General features: G+C 39.0%; 1 protein-coding gene across 1 annotated transcript; it reads right to left on the reverse strand.

Annotated features, from left to right (window-relative positions):
• Positions 1 to 149: 149 nt before the first annotated feature.
• MRPL47 (mitochondrial ribosomal protein L47) lies at positions 150 to 14,874 on the reverse strand. Its single transcript, XM_090274216.1, is given in 8 exon segments — positions 150 to 282; positions 3,834 to 3,929; positions 5,051 to 5,181; positions 6,043 to 6,139; positions 10,602 to 10,662; positions 11,427 to 11,572; positions 14,701 to 14,803; positions 14,806 to 14,874. Coding segments are annotated over 8 exon segments (801 nt in total). The 5' UTR covers positions 14,840 to 14,874.
• Positions 14,875 to 14,902: the final 28 nt, after the last annotated feature.

Genomic DNA, 14,902 nt, shown 5'->3' on the forward strand with positions numbered 1-14,902 from the left:
TTCTAAAAGCAGGACCACTTCCAGAATTAGCATGCCATATTAACACTTAAAACAGCTGTTTGACTAAAACTACACCTTCTTTATAAAACACAAAGTTACTTTCCTATACAAATTGTTATCTAAGAAAAACAAAACGGTAAATTAAGAATTCAGACATCTTAGACAAGACTTGACTTCTGGGCTTCAGAAAGATGTGGAAACTTTTCCTGAAGACGTTTTGCTTTCTTTTTCTCTAAATTTATCTTCCTTGTTCGGATACGGGCTTCTTTCTCCAATTTCAATCTAGAATAAGAAAAGCATAACAATAATTTATACCAATTTATTTAAGGCCTGAATCATGCTAGTTTCTGTAGTAGGTGTATCATGTATTTTATTAAGCTTGAATAATCACTGTAAAGCTACATAATCAAAGATGTACGTGAACTCAAAAGCATCTGTAACCCTGCAGCAATCATTTCCTATCTAGAATGAATGAACAGATCTTCTGACCCTGAAAAAGAATGGTCTTTCTACCTTATTTTAAAACACTGTAATTTTACTGAATACATTAGATTTTTCACATCCTGAAATGTATCCTGAGGCTTTTAGGAACTCCCTTAATTTCAAATGGCACTCAGACTAGCTTATCCTTTCCCCTACAACAGAGAATAAAACCATGTTTAGGGATGATGCTTAGGTGCTAATTAATTAGACTCACCACTTTTTTTTTTAAATCCTTACTCAAGCATATGTTTTTATTGATTCTAGAGAGAGAAGAAGGGAGAGAGAGAAACATCAATTGGCTGCCTCCCGTATGTGCCCTGACTAGGGATTGAACCTGCAACCAAGTATGTGCCCTGATTAGGAATCAAACCCACAATCCTTTGGTGTATGGGACAATACTCCAACCAACTGAGCCTTCTGGCCAGGGCAGACTCACCACCTTCAGTGAGTTTGCTCGTACACATCAGCGTCTCAGGGCATTTGTGCCCCAGCTAAATTATGTTGACCTCTATGGTGACATAGGAATTGTCAAAATTGTAAATGGTACTCTCATGGCTGCCAAGCCTCTACAGTACTGAAGCTAATATTATGGAGGATATTTTATTGATCAGTAGGCATACACATATAAAGTTTAATATAAAAGACATGTACCAAATAACTGAAATATGCCAGTGCTATGGCAGAGGTCACAGAAATTGGAGATAAGGGTTATATTTGGGTAAAAACAATGTGTACGTATATACAAAAAAAAAAAACGACAAATTGATTTGTAAATTAGGTATAATGTAAGAGAAAACAAAGTTGAAATCATATTCATTCTATTCATTTATCTTTGTTCCAGCTATACCTTGGCCATTTATGAGAAACATATCTGAAAGAATAAGATTTGCTTTTCTTAAGAATAGTCAGAAGATTACACTGCATACATTGAAGGTTGCTTCAAAAAGAATAACTAGAATATGTATAGCCTGTAAAAGTAACACTGGATTCATAATTTCTCATAAATTGTTTTTAAAATTATGTTATTATAGCTTCACCTTACATGACTAAGAGGCAGAAGGGTCAAATGGCACAGCCTTAGGCTTGGAGAAAAAAAGAGCTCCTGCAGTTAGGTTTCTTCAATCACTTAGCGCCTATCTGAACTGGGTCATAAGATGGGTACAGGTGGAGAGCTTCCAAAGCTGTAGGTACGGGAACAGCAAGAGAGAACATGAACACGTTATGTTTAGGAAACCAGGAGAAGGTGTGACTTTGATGAATGATAAGAGGCTAAGCCTGAATTGTGGGAACATCGGGTAGGAAAAGGTTTGGAGTTTATCCTGTAGACAAGAAACTACTGTTTTAAGGTTCTGAATGGCCCTGATGTGATATTAAAAAAAAAAAAAAGGTTTGAGGAAGCCCTGACTGGTGTGGCCCAGTTAGTTGGGCATTGTCCTGCAAAAGAGAAAGGTCCCTGGTTTGATTCCCAGTCAGGGCACATGCCTGGGTTGTGGGCTGGTCCCCAGTTGGGGGCCCGTGAGAGGCAACTGATCGATGTTTCTCTCTCTTTCTCCCTGCCTTCCCCTCTCCCTAAAAATAAATACAACTTTAAAAAATATTAGGAAAAAAAAAGATTCGAGGAAAGCAGTATCTGAATGGACTCAAGTAAGGAAAATGTTCAACCATTCAATTTGATGAAGAGGCAGAGTGAGTGAGAGCAAGAAGGGAGAACCTGGAGACATTTTGCAGGAAGAATGAAATTAAAGACTGACTAAATCTAGAGCACTGGTGTTGAAGAGGATGAACAACATTTAATATTGACTAATAACAGATATACTGTAGATAAAGGGGTTCTGGATCCAATTCCAGTAGGTGTGGGGTTTCCCACACCACCACCAAGCAATCCTCAGACACGAGCAGGGTGTCAAGAGTTCAATCCAACTCTGACACTACCTACCAAGAGACGGTGTCAGAGGCTGTCACCCGAGCTTCTGACCAACTCCCTCCTTGGACTCCAAACACCAGCTGCAAGTCCAGGCTGTCACCTGTACTTCTGACTGACTGGCTACAACCTCCTCCTTGGGTTTGATTAGTTACTAGAGCAGATCACAGAACTCCAGAAACCTATTTACACACTAGATTGCCAATTTGTTATAAAAGGATGTAGCTCAGGAAGAGGCAGACAAGTGGCAAGCACAGGGCAAGGTCTGGGGAAAGGGCAGAGTTTCCATGTCCTCTTGAGGCACTCCACTCTCCCCAAAGCTCCACATGTTCACCAAATCAGCTCTCCTAATCCTGTCCTTTTGGGATTTTCTTTTTATGGAGGCTCCATCACATAAACACAACTGATTAAATTATTGACCATTGACAAATGATTCAACCTCCAGTCCCTTTCCTCTCCCCAAAAATTGGGGTGGGACTGAGAATTTCAGTCACCTGATCATGGCTGGTTCCTCTGTTAACCAGCTACCAGCCTTACCTGCTTTCCAAGAGTCATTCATTAACATAAAAGACACCATTTATTTATTTTTTTTCTGACATCAATTAAAAAAGGTTTTAGGACCTCTATGACAGTCACAAGGACAGAGTAAACATGTATTTCTTATAAATCACATCACCACAACAAGTAAAACTAGTTGGTTTCGTGGGGCAGATAAAAAATTTAAACTGATTCTAAGGCATACTGAAGTACCTTAAAGATCAGTTTAAAGATATATTTCATTCCTATTTAAATTATTTTTCATAAGTTTGTAATTTTTTGGTATGGAAACAAGCCTTTGGGGAGGACAGTCAGCTTTTAAAGAACTCTTGATGAAAGTAAAACATTATCTAAGGCAGTTGTTAAAAGCTGTGGTTCTTGTGCTGCTAGGATTTCCCCTGCAAATTTCCAGTTGTTTTCCTGCCTTGAATTCTGGTCTCTGGCACCTTTAGCCAGTAACCCTGTGGATTCCACACCCTTGTGCTGTTTGGCAGCCACAGCCATGGAGGTGAGTGGCACCCTTCCCCCGGAAACCACAAATTTGCAATTCTTTTCCCTTCCAATGGAAGTTTTGGGGGTTAATTTCATCAACCTTGCAATAACATTAGCTCACGTTTTATGCAACTGAAATATCTGGACCTTTGAACATTATAGAAAGACTTAACCATCTAACATACAGATTGACAACTAGAAAGGCAATAAAACTTTTGAAAGGATATACACTAGGAAGTTAATAATAGAAGGCTATTCCTGGATGGTGAGATTATTCAAGACTAACTTCTTTTTTACTTGGTTTTTCTATTTTGTTTAAAACAAACATATATTTATGTAAAAGTTTAACACATGTCATCTGATGTAAAGCTGTTTCATTAGTAAGGGTGCTTGTTCTCACCTGTCAAATCGGTCCACATAGGGCATTGCAAAGAATCGTTTCCTATTGTATCTCTTATTTAGATACCAAGGTATAGGCCACTGCTTGAACTTGTGCCTGCCAAGAAAGCAAAATGGTATTGCTTTTCAGAAAACATTTTAATACATTTTCAAACAGATATAGAGTTTTAGCCTTCTTTGGACTAAATATGTTGTCAATAAATCAAAAGCAAAATAAAAAACCCTTGAAGAGAACAACATTCTTAGAGATTCTAAAATTTTAGACAGATTCCTTCCTTATCCTCACCTTTCCTAATTGACCTCAACTGGATTAATACAAATAAGAATTAGTAGAAAATAAATAGGTCAGAGTTTTTAGCCAGATGTTTTAGCAATTTATCTCTTTTTTGTATTGGATTACATGGTTAAAGACAGCAGAGCTACTCCCCTAAACCTGGCTCCAAGCAGCCCCATTACCCCAAACTCCATTAAAGAACTCATCAAATGAGTAAGTGCTCATTATGGGATGTAATTTCAAAAGTGCATGGAAGGTATCCAAACACTCAAAATGCCTTCTCCATTTTGCTGACCAACGTTAAAATTCTATTAATGATGTTTCCTTTCGGCAGTTCAACCTAAATGTAAATGTGGCGAAGAGAACACACTGGGTCTTCTCAATTACTTATGCCTCGTTATAAATGTTTATTATCAGATCTTTTCCCACGGTCTGGTAGGACTTTGGGAACTAGACTTAGGAGACAAGGTTAAACTGTTTCATAACTTGGACTAGGGATTATCCTGGTTCGTGTGGCATTATTCCTCAAAAACTTCTTTTTAATAGTCCCAGGTTCTTAAGGGGCAAAGAGGACAGGGGTGTGTCCTAAAATTAGCTTCATGACATTTATAACCTTCTGAAGTACATGTACACATATACATTTTTCCTGGGAAAAGGATCTATAACTCATCAAATTCTCAAAGGATCATATGATTCACATTAGGTTAAGAACCACTTTTAAAAGTACCTATTGGTAACTGAATCATGAGAATAGGATGCCTGGACTACTAGTTAAATCTACATTTGTTCATATCCTGGAGTTCCAAAAGGTTTTGGAACTTTTGCTTATATTAGATATCTAATACATTTTATACAATGAGAATTCTCTTAAAAGATATTGGACAGGGGAAGAGGCATGGGACTTCCACTCTAGTCTTAGAAAAGCCACAATGTAAACTATGTACCAGATGATTCTTCCAAAGATGTCTTTTCTCCAAGCACCAGGTCTAGCTTTTTCTTGACCAGTCTGAAGAAGTCTTAGGGCATCTTCTCGTTCCTGGACAACTTTATCTAATGCATCCATGGATTCTATTACCTGAGAAGAGAATAAAAAGATAATTTCAACAATCACCTACAACAGAATTCCAAAGAGAAGATACTAAGATTGCGCTACAGAAAATATTTCCTAAAAATCTTCATTGGCAAAGGTATACATGAGTATCTGTAATATCACTTTTTATAATTTTTTAAAAAGTTTAATTTCATTTAAATGAACCTATTTAGCTCAGATATTCTAGATGCAGAGAAAACTTCCAGTAGATAAATAGGAAACACACATGACTGCTTCCCTCCAGGAAAGGAAATAAGGAACCCAAGGGATTTTTTTTAATGGTGAAAAAAAAAACACCCCTAATTTAAAAAATAGGTGACCTTCTCACAACAATGTATATATACTTAATTACCATACTAATACACTTAAAAATGATTAAGATAGTAAATTTTATGTTATGTGCTTTTACCACAGGAAAAAAAAATGCATATATAGAATTTGACATAGTGGGCAAGGAAGTAGCTAAGCTGGAACTAGAAATGTAAAACAGTGCAGCTAGTTGAGAAAACAGTTCTGCTCGTTCCTAAAATATTAAACATAGATTTACCATAAAACTTGGCAATTTCACTCACAGGCATCTACCCAGGAGAAGTAAAAACACACATCTACACATTATATTGGGGGTTGCAGGTAGAAATGGGGAGTAACTGCAGATGGGCATGAGATTCCTTTTTGAGGTGATGGAAATGTCCTAAAAGTAGAGTGTAGTGATGGCTATACAACTCTGTAAATTTACTAAAAATCAAGCAGAAATAGAAAAAAATTTACTTGACAGGAAACATAGGATCCATACACTCACTTCAGTTAACGTCACCCCACAAAACAGTCAGCCTCCTGCAGCCTTACCTTTTCTAACCGTTCCGGACTTGGCATTGGTAATATCTGCCGTTTGGCCTCCTGCTGCAGAGTTAGAAGCATGTTTCTTTCTTTCAATAGGACATACCTATAACAAAGAACACAAAGCTTGTGACGCGACTTCCGGCCAAGATGGAGGCTTAGACGGACACGCTAGGTCTCCCCTCTACAACTAGAGAGGAATACAACTACTTCAAAACAAAGGATAACTAGAAATTCCAGAAAATAAAACTACACGGAAGTCCAACATATGAAGTTATAAACCAGCGGTGCCATCTGGGCAGGTAAGAGTTAAAGTGGGCAGTGCTGTTTGCGGTCGCACCCGGAGCGGCGGGCGGCGAGGAGTCCCGGTGGCCAAGCCCCTGGTGGTGCGCGACCCCAGCGCTGGGGAGAGCAGCCACCGCATCGCCTTGAACAGTGAGGCCCAGGGGGGGCGGGAGGATGGATCCCGGTCTCCTAGCTGAATAACTGTGTGAATCCATCTTGGACCCCCGCCCCCAAAGAAAGCACCACAGGGCTGCGAAATAGGTCGCGGACAGGCAGGCGCCGGTCGCTGATTTGTGACGCGTACACAGGCACTGCCCCAGACAGCCGGCCCAAGAAAACAAAACGCATCTGTCAAAATGAGGCAGACAACTATAGAAATCCCGGTGACACAACTCACCAGGCAGCAGATAGAGAACCTGGCAGATGAACAGATAAGAAACCTGTCAGAGGCTCAGTTCTGGGCCATTGTTATCAGGTGGCTTACAGAATTCACAAAAGAGCGGGAAAAAGATAAGAAAGAAGCGAAAAACTTTCATAACGAAAGGAACAAAACCGCATACGAGAAAGATGGTGAGAAAAAAAAATCCAGAGTTCATGTCAACAAACTGGAATATGGAGAAGGAACAAGCAGTCAACCAATGCAGCGAGAGGAAATGGGAAGCAACAATGAGAGGATCAGAAACCTCTGGGACAGCTATAAAAGGCCCAACATAAGAATCATTGGTTTGCCAGAGAATGAGGAAGATGAACTAGAACTTGAAAAATTGAGTGAAAATATAATAAAGGAGAACTTCCCAGACTTGGGGAAGGGAATAGACTTGCAGGTCCAGGAAGCAAGGAGAGTTCCCAAGAGACTGGACCCAGGGAGAACCACTCCAAGACACATTATAATCAAAATGTCAAAAATTAAAGATAAAGAGAGAATCTTAAAAGCAGCAAGAGAGAAGAAAAGAATTATGTACAAAGGGGTCCCAATTAGACTATCAGCTGACTTCTCAATGGAAACCCTACAGGCAAGAAGGGACTGGCAAGAAATATTCAAAGTAATGAAAATCCAAAACCTACAACCACGAATACTCTATCCAGCGAAATTGTCATTCAGAATAGAAGGACAGAGAAAGTGTTTCCAGGACAAAATAAAACGGAAAGAGTTCATTAGATCCAAACCACTGTTATATGAGATGTTAAAGGGACTGGTTTAAAAAAACAGAAGCTAGGGACATGAAACAAAGGCAAACTAAATAGGCAACGAGAGTGGAAAAGGAACTGTGGGTACGGGAAGCATATTGGGGGGAGGTCAACAGGGAGGGGGAATGGGGAAAGGGAGGGAGATGATATAGGAATTGGGGATCAAGGTAGGAGGGAATGGAATAGACGGAGAGAGGTTGGGAGGAACTGTATGCACAACTAATGGACATAATCTAAAAGGGGGGGACAACTGGAGGGAGGGGGGCCACCGGGTGGAGGGGAGCAGAGGGAAGGGAAATTGGCACAAATGTAATATTTTAATCAATAAAACACATTAAATCTGAAAAAAAAAAAAAAAAGCTTGTGACGCTATTTTGTGATAACATTAATAAGTTGTGATTTTTGACATCAAAATTAACAATCTGTTCTCAAAAGTCTCATAGAAATCTTGATGTACAGAATAGCATTACAAAGAATCGTTTACACAGGGCTATATCTATTCTTATTCATTTGTTAAATAAACATTCCATGTGCCACATATTGTATTATGTACCAAGAGAGTTACAAAAAAGCATAAAATATAGTCCCTATATTACAAGTGGAGAGAGAAGATGCAAGATAACATTTATTCAGTGCCTGTAATATGCCAGGCACTGTGCGAAACACTTTATATAAGTTACATTTAATTCTTACAACAGCCCTTTGGGATTAGCATTATTTCCACTTTCTAAATGAAGAAACTAAAGCTGAGAGAAGTAGGGTATTCTGGAGCACACAGTTAATTCAAGATTCAAATCCTGGACTGCCTGAGTTCAAGAACAACTCTATTTTTACTCTCCCTGGTTGCCTCTAAAACTGCGGTGTGATGTAGTATATGTAGTGGTAGTGACAGCAAGTACCAGAAGAATTACTAGGAGAGAGGAGATGGTATTTGCTAGATTGGAAGGAAAGGAAAGCAAAGCAAAATCAAAGGTACTGAGTGGCAAAGCTGAAGTGAGGGTAGGTTTTGTGAGTAACTGTGATTAAGAATTAGAGCTGGAAGAAAGGGAACGAAATAAATGTGGAGGGCACTGAACAGGAGACAGAGGAATGAGGTACTTTATGCGATGGAAGGAGATGATTTGGGGGGAAGCAGTGGCAGAAGGTAAATTGTTTAGTTTTTGCCACAAAGAATATTGAAACAGCCCTATCCTTTCCTAATAATTCACAGGAACAGTGCTTTAGGCATCTTATTTTTACTTTCATGTCTTATTTTTAATACAACTCCTTTTTCTATAATAAATCTGTGCTGTTTTACACATAGCACTTCGGACACCAAATGAGAGGCTGTTCCCCCTTGACACCAAACGTGTTGTCTTTCCAGCATCACTTCTCCAACTCTCCGACAGTAACTACTGGAGTTAGCACCAGATTCCACAGATTTAAGGGTTCAGTCCCACAAGACTACCCCCGACTTCAGACGCCAATAGCAGGTTCCAGGGCTACCACACATCTGACTGAGCAGCAACAAATGACCCCTCCTTAGGTTCAGTAACTTGACAGAATGGCTCACAGAACTCAGGAAAGCACTTTCCGATTACCAGTTCACTACAAAGGATACAACTCAGGAATAGCCAAACGGAAGAGATGCATGCGTAAGGCAAGGTGTATGCACAGGGGTGTGGAGCTTTTGTGCTTTCCCGGGGGATGCCACCCTCCCAGCACCTCCATGTGTTCATCAACTGGGAGGCTTCATTATGTAGGCACGACTGATCAAATCATTGCCCATTGGTGACTTAACTCAATCTCCTGTACCCCACTGCTCCCCAGAGGTGAGGTTGGTGGTGAGCCTGAAGGTTCCACCCTCTAATCATGCCTTGGTCTTTCTGGTGACCAAGCTCCATTCTGAGGTACCTCCTACTAAGAGTTGCCTAATTTGAGCAAAAGATATTACTATTACTCAGGAAATACCAAGGGATTTAGGAGCTGTGTGTCATCGAATAGAAACAAAAACCAAGCATTTCTTATTGTATCACATGATAAAGCTATGTTATCAGCGGTTATTTCAGTTAAAATAACTAAAGAATTACAACTATGAGTAAGGAGGGCTTGGTATAAGAGCAACAGGATGGCTCCTCTAGGTCAGGCAGTGGCGGCACAGACCAGCCGGTTGTGGGACGTGGGTCCACTGCTGCCAGATCAGAGGTCTGATTGCTGAAGAGGAGCCAGGAACCTTCATTTCTGTGCGAAATACCCAATTTAAAAACCAGAGTCAAGTCCAAACGAAACCTATCTTTTGTTAAATATTGTGTGTTAATGATGGGGAGAGGGTGGGCAAAATGTGTGAAGGAGGTGAAAATGTACAAAATTCCAGTTACAAAATTAGTAAGTGTAATTGTACAGCACAGTGACTAGAGTTAAGAATACTGTACTGCACAGCTGAAAGTAGCCAGGAGAGTGGATCTCCAAAGTTTCCATCACAGGGAAAAACACATTCTAACTATGTATGGTGATGGATGTTACCTCAACTTACCGTGATGATCATTTTGCAATATATACAAATATTGAATCTGTACACTGTATACCTGAAACTAATACAATAGGACATCAATTCTACCTCAATAAAAATATGTACATATATACTTAAAAATAAAATCCTGTGTTAAATCTTTTCAACCTTAATTCATCAGAAGAAACTGCCAGATAATTTACTTAAACTCCCAATTAAATGCATCCTCCAACATACTTCCCCAAAGCAAATAAGCTGAAGATTTCAGACCATGCAAATGTAACAAAAAGAAAGAAGGCCTAAATGTGATAAACTCTTCTCCAGTTCATTAGTTTACTGAAATTGTTAGTATGAAGGTATAGTACAACTGGTAGCAATTATAGTAAAACTTCTCGACTACCCCCAACTACTTGAGAACTCTGGTACATTCGTCTTAATATAATTAAACTTGTCATATTTATAAAATCTGTAATGGTCTTATATAACATCCACAGTATTGTGAGATAAACCACTTTACTCAATTTCTTACATCACATAATGTTTCTACGTCATTATTATACTGTAACTGCTTCAAACACCTAGATGTTCATGTACCCAGTATACTTACCAAAGTTTATGTAAATCTTCATTACTTTTGTTCCTTAATTGCTGACAGGTCCATGCAGCTCCTATAAAAATGATAAAATCATAACATGAAATTGTTTTCCAGCTATGTGCCCTTTGGCAAATTACTTAACCTCTCTAAACCACTTTCCTTAGCTATAAAATATATAATAGCTTTATTATATTACAGTATAAAATATAACTGGGATTAAATTAGATAACACATACAAAAATACAAGTAATAGGACTGGCAATAACATTAAAAAATGTAAGAATAACTATAGAATGTATTTTCACAATCTAATGTCAAAATACTTTATATCATTATAAATTAATGTTCAATTATCTCTAAAAAATAAAATCTAAAACAAACCCCAAACATCAATTAAGTAAAAAATTTCAGCCCTGGCTGGTGTGGCTCAGTGGATTGAACACCGGCCTGCAAACAAAAGGGTCACTGGTTCAACTCCCAGTCAGAGCACGTGCCTGGGTTGCGGGCCGGGTCCCCGGTTGAGGGTGCACGAAAGACAACCACACATCAATGTTTTTCTCCCTCTCTTTCTCCCTCCCTTCCACTCTCTCTAAAAATAAACAAATAAAATTCTTAAAAAGAAAAAAAAATTTTCAGCTTACTCCTCTTCTAAACCTGTTGCCAAGCTGCCAAGGAGCAATAAGTCTGTTACGTCATCCTTCTAATTTTCACTAATAGACATTCCTAAAGAAAATTGAAAAAGAAACCACCCAAGTAATTCCTAAACTGGATAAGCAATTTGAAAATGATGGGTGGTTCAATAAATATATTTAATACCAATCAACCCAAATATCTCACCAGATTTTACTTTTTCTTCCCCCCAATTCTTTGGATCATCAAAAAATTCTTCCAGTCCTTTCCTTAACAACGTAGTATGAAGTATTCTACACTGGTGTAAAGATACGACATTTGGTGTATTCTTAGGCAACAAATTAAGAGAAAACCTGCAATAGAAGAGATATAAACAAGTTATTAAAGTTTTACATTTGAATTTTATGAGCAAAAATGGAATCATTTCTTCATCTACAATGTTAAAAAGCCTACTCATAGTTTTGGCACAAGAAATAATGAATGTATAAAATACTTTAGAAATTATTTAAAATATTTCAATGTAGATGTTGGTTGCTCCCCTATAATTTCAGAGGTGATTATAGTTACATAATTATATTTTAAGGTAACATTTGTAGGTCCTCCATAAACTGCTAGTGGGTATATGAGTACATTAAAAATATTCTGAAGGTTAATTTTGCAACATGTATTAGAGGCTGCAATGCTTCTTCCCTTAACCATTAAGTCCACGTTTAGAAATTTCAACTAAAGAAATGATCATAAATGAGAACTGATAAACTGAAACATCTATTAGTCATTATCGTTATACTAGTATATGTCGTCGTCGTCGGCGGCAGCCGTCCGTCTCGAGAGACGATGGCGTAGCTTCTTGAGAGTCTATCTGCACCGCCGAGAATGGCTGTGCAGTCCGATTCGGGAGTGACAATCCCTGCCACACTTGGTACAGGTGAAGGCAGATGGCCGTTGTTGCTGCTGTTGACGCTGCTTCCGCCTCGATCTTTTCTGGACCGCCTCCTCGTTGCGCGCAGCCTCTGCACATGACGTACCTTGCCTGACCGCGAGCCTCCAGGCTAGGCGGTCGTCTGCTTGAACTTCCCATGTGTTGAGATTGATGGAGCATTGTGTCATGTCCTTTTTGCAGATGTCTTTGAACCGCAGTTTTGGGCGCCCTGTCATCCTCTTGCCTTCTGCTAGCTCGCCGTAGAGGAGGTCTTTGGGGATACGGCCTGCATCCATTCTTTTGACATGGCCAAGCCACCTGAGGCGTCTCTCACTAAGAACTGCATGCAAACTGCTCATATTGGCTCGCTTCAGCACCTCGGTGTTGGGGACTAGTTGGGGTGTAAGGTCCCCAACTAGTGTATGACATAGTTGATAAAGGTGCAACCATGAACGGTTTAAAAAGTTATTGTGTGTCCATATGACTATCTATGATGCAGTAATTTAAAAATTATTGTTTTTAAAGAATATTTAATGACCTAGATAAATAATTTAAAATACAATAGTGAAGTGTGTCACAATTGTTGTATTCCTACCACAAAATTTTAACCTGAATCTAACTATGAGGAAACATTGAGACAAACCCAAATGAACGGTTATCCTAAAAAGGCTGATCTTGACAACAAGTGCAAAAAACAATCATTGTTTGGACTCTGAATAAAAAATTAAGAAAGAAAAAAAATTACCAGGATAATTGAGGGCATTTGCATTTGGGCAACATGCTAGATAATAGTAGTGTTTCAATATTAAATTTCCCAGTGTGATCACTGGAGCATTGTGGTTAAGACACTGTTCTTGTTCTTAGGAGATATATGCTGAAGTATCAGGATGTTTGCAGTTCTGACAAGCCTCAAATACTTCAGAAGAAGCCCTGGTCAGGTGGCTCAGTTGGCTGGAACATTGTCCAGTACACCAAAAGGTTGTGGGTTTAATTCCCTGTCAGGGTACATACCTATGTTGTGGTTCAATCCCTAGTCGGGGTGCGTACTGGAGGCAACCGATAGATGCTTCTCTTGCATGTGGATGTTTCTCTCCCTCTCTCTCCCTCCCTCCCTTCCTCTCTTTCTAAAATCAATAAACATATCCTTGAGTGAGGATTTAAAAAAATAGTTCAGGAAAAAAACATGGATACAAGCAAATAAAGAAAAATGTAACAAAATGCTAAGAATTGATTAACATAAAGAGTATATGGCTATTCTTGGTACTACTCTTACTAGCTTTTCTGTTGGTCTGAAATTTTTTAAAATAAAAAAATTGGGTTAACAGGGTTAGCACAAGAATGCATATATTTGAACATATCATAGTACTGATTTTACTTTAAAATTATATTTATGTGAGCTCTGGCCAGGTAGTTCAGTTGGTTAGAGCATCAACCCAATTTGCCAAGGTTGTAGGCAGGTTTGAGCCCTAGTCAGGGCACATACAAGAATCAACCAATGAATGTATAAATAAGCAGAACAACAAATCAATGTTTCTCTCTCTTTCCCTCTCTCTAAAATCAATCAATCGATAAAATTACATGTATGTGTATATATGCAAAGTTAAAAAGGAAGGGAAATCTGTTTATCTCTGAGTAGTGGAATTAGTTGATTTTTACTTTCTTTTTCAAAATACTTTACCCTATTTTCCAAAGTGTCTGCAAATGAACATATTTTATAATAATAATAAAATCCAAAATTAATTTTTAAGGAAAAAGGGTAACTAGATGGAAAGACAACTGATTCAAGTTTGGACCTTGTGATCAATTTACAACCTCTATGAGCTTCTGCAAAATGAAAAAATATGTATTGCTAACCTCTGAGGTTAGTGTATGTAATAATACTGTAACATAACAGAAGCTCAATAACAGTGCTGGACTCAAGAGCACAAACATTACTTTCTTTTAGGAAAAAAATCGTGCATACTCAAGTATTTATAAAATTCAAATCTTTATAAACAAAAGCCAGTAAAAGGGCGGAAATCATACATCCTAAAGACAAAAGTGATAAGCTGACTTTCCAGAAATAACATCATGTGTAGGATGTTCGTTTCTCCCGGCTGCAAGGGCAACTTTCCATTTACCTAGGTACTTTCATTCATTCACTCAGCATTTACTGAACAATCTCTTTGTGCCATATTCCAGGAATGGAAAGGCCCCTTCTTTCTTATCGATCCAAGCCCCACACAGCCTTCAGTTCCATAGCCAAAAGCTCTTCAGTGAAGTTTTTCCCAACTCACCTAGCCAAACGGGAAACTTCTATACCTCTAGCTTGACTTCAACAAATTCTGGGCACCTACATACCTCATGTACTGACTAGTCCACCGTAGGTGGCAACAAAATGAGGCAGGGACAGAAATGTTGTCGGTGGGCGATTTGTACAAAGTCACTCATTCCTCACAGAGTTGGGCTCGTGCTCAAGCCAACCCGGGGACCTTTCCATCCTTGGGTTGTTCTCAACATCTCTGCAACCAAACAGGACCCAGAGTCGGAGAGGTGCACAAACCTCATGCTTACATCACTTACCCTGTGCCAGCAGGGGCCTGAGAACTTATTAACGACCTAGAAGTCTTCAGGACGGCTGACACTTTTCTGCAAAGAATACCTACACTGGCTGCAGCCATTTTTTCGCGTAAGCAAACCGCGTTTTCGCCATTAACGGCATCACTTCCGGTTCCTCACTTCGGCCGGAAAGAGAGAACCGCCACAGCCTTTGCCCTTACTCAAC

This window comes from Furipterus horrens, unplaced genomic scaffold (genome assembly GCF_987537825.1).
Source record: "Furipterus horrens unplaced genomic scaffold, mFurHor1.1.pri manual_scaffold_1, whole genome shotgun sequence".
In the NCBI taxonomy this organism is placed as follows: Eukaryota; Metazoa; Chordata; class Mammalia; order Chiroptera; family Furipteridae; genus Furipterus; species Furipterus horrens.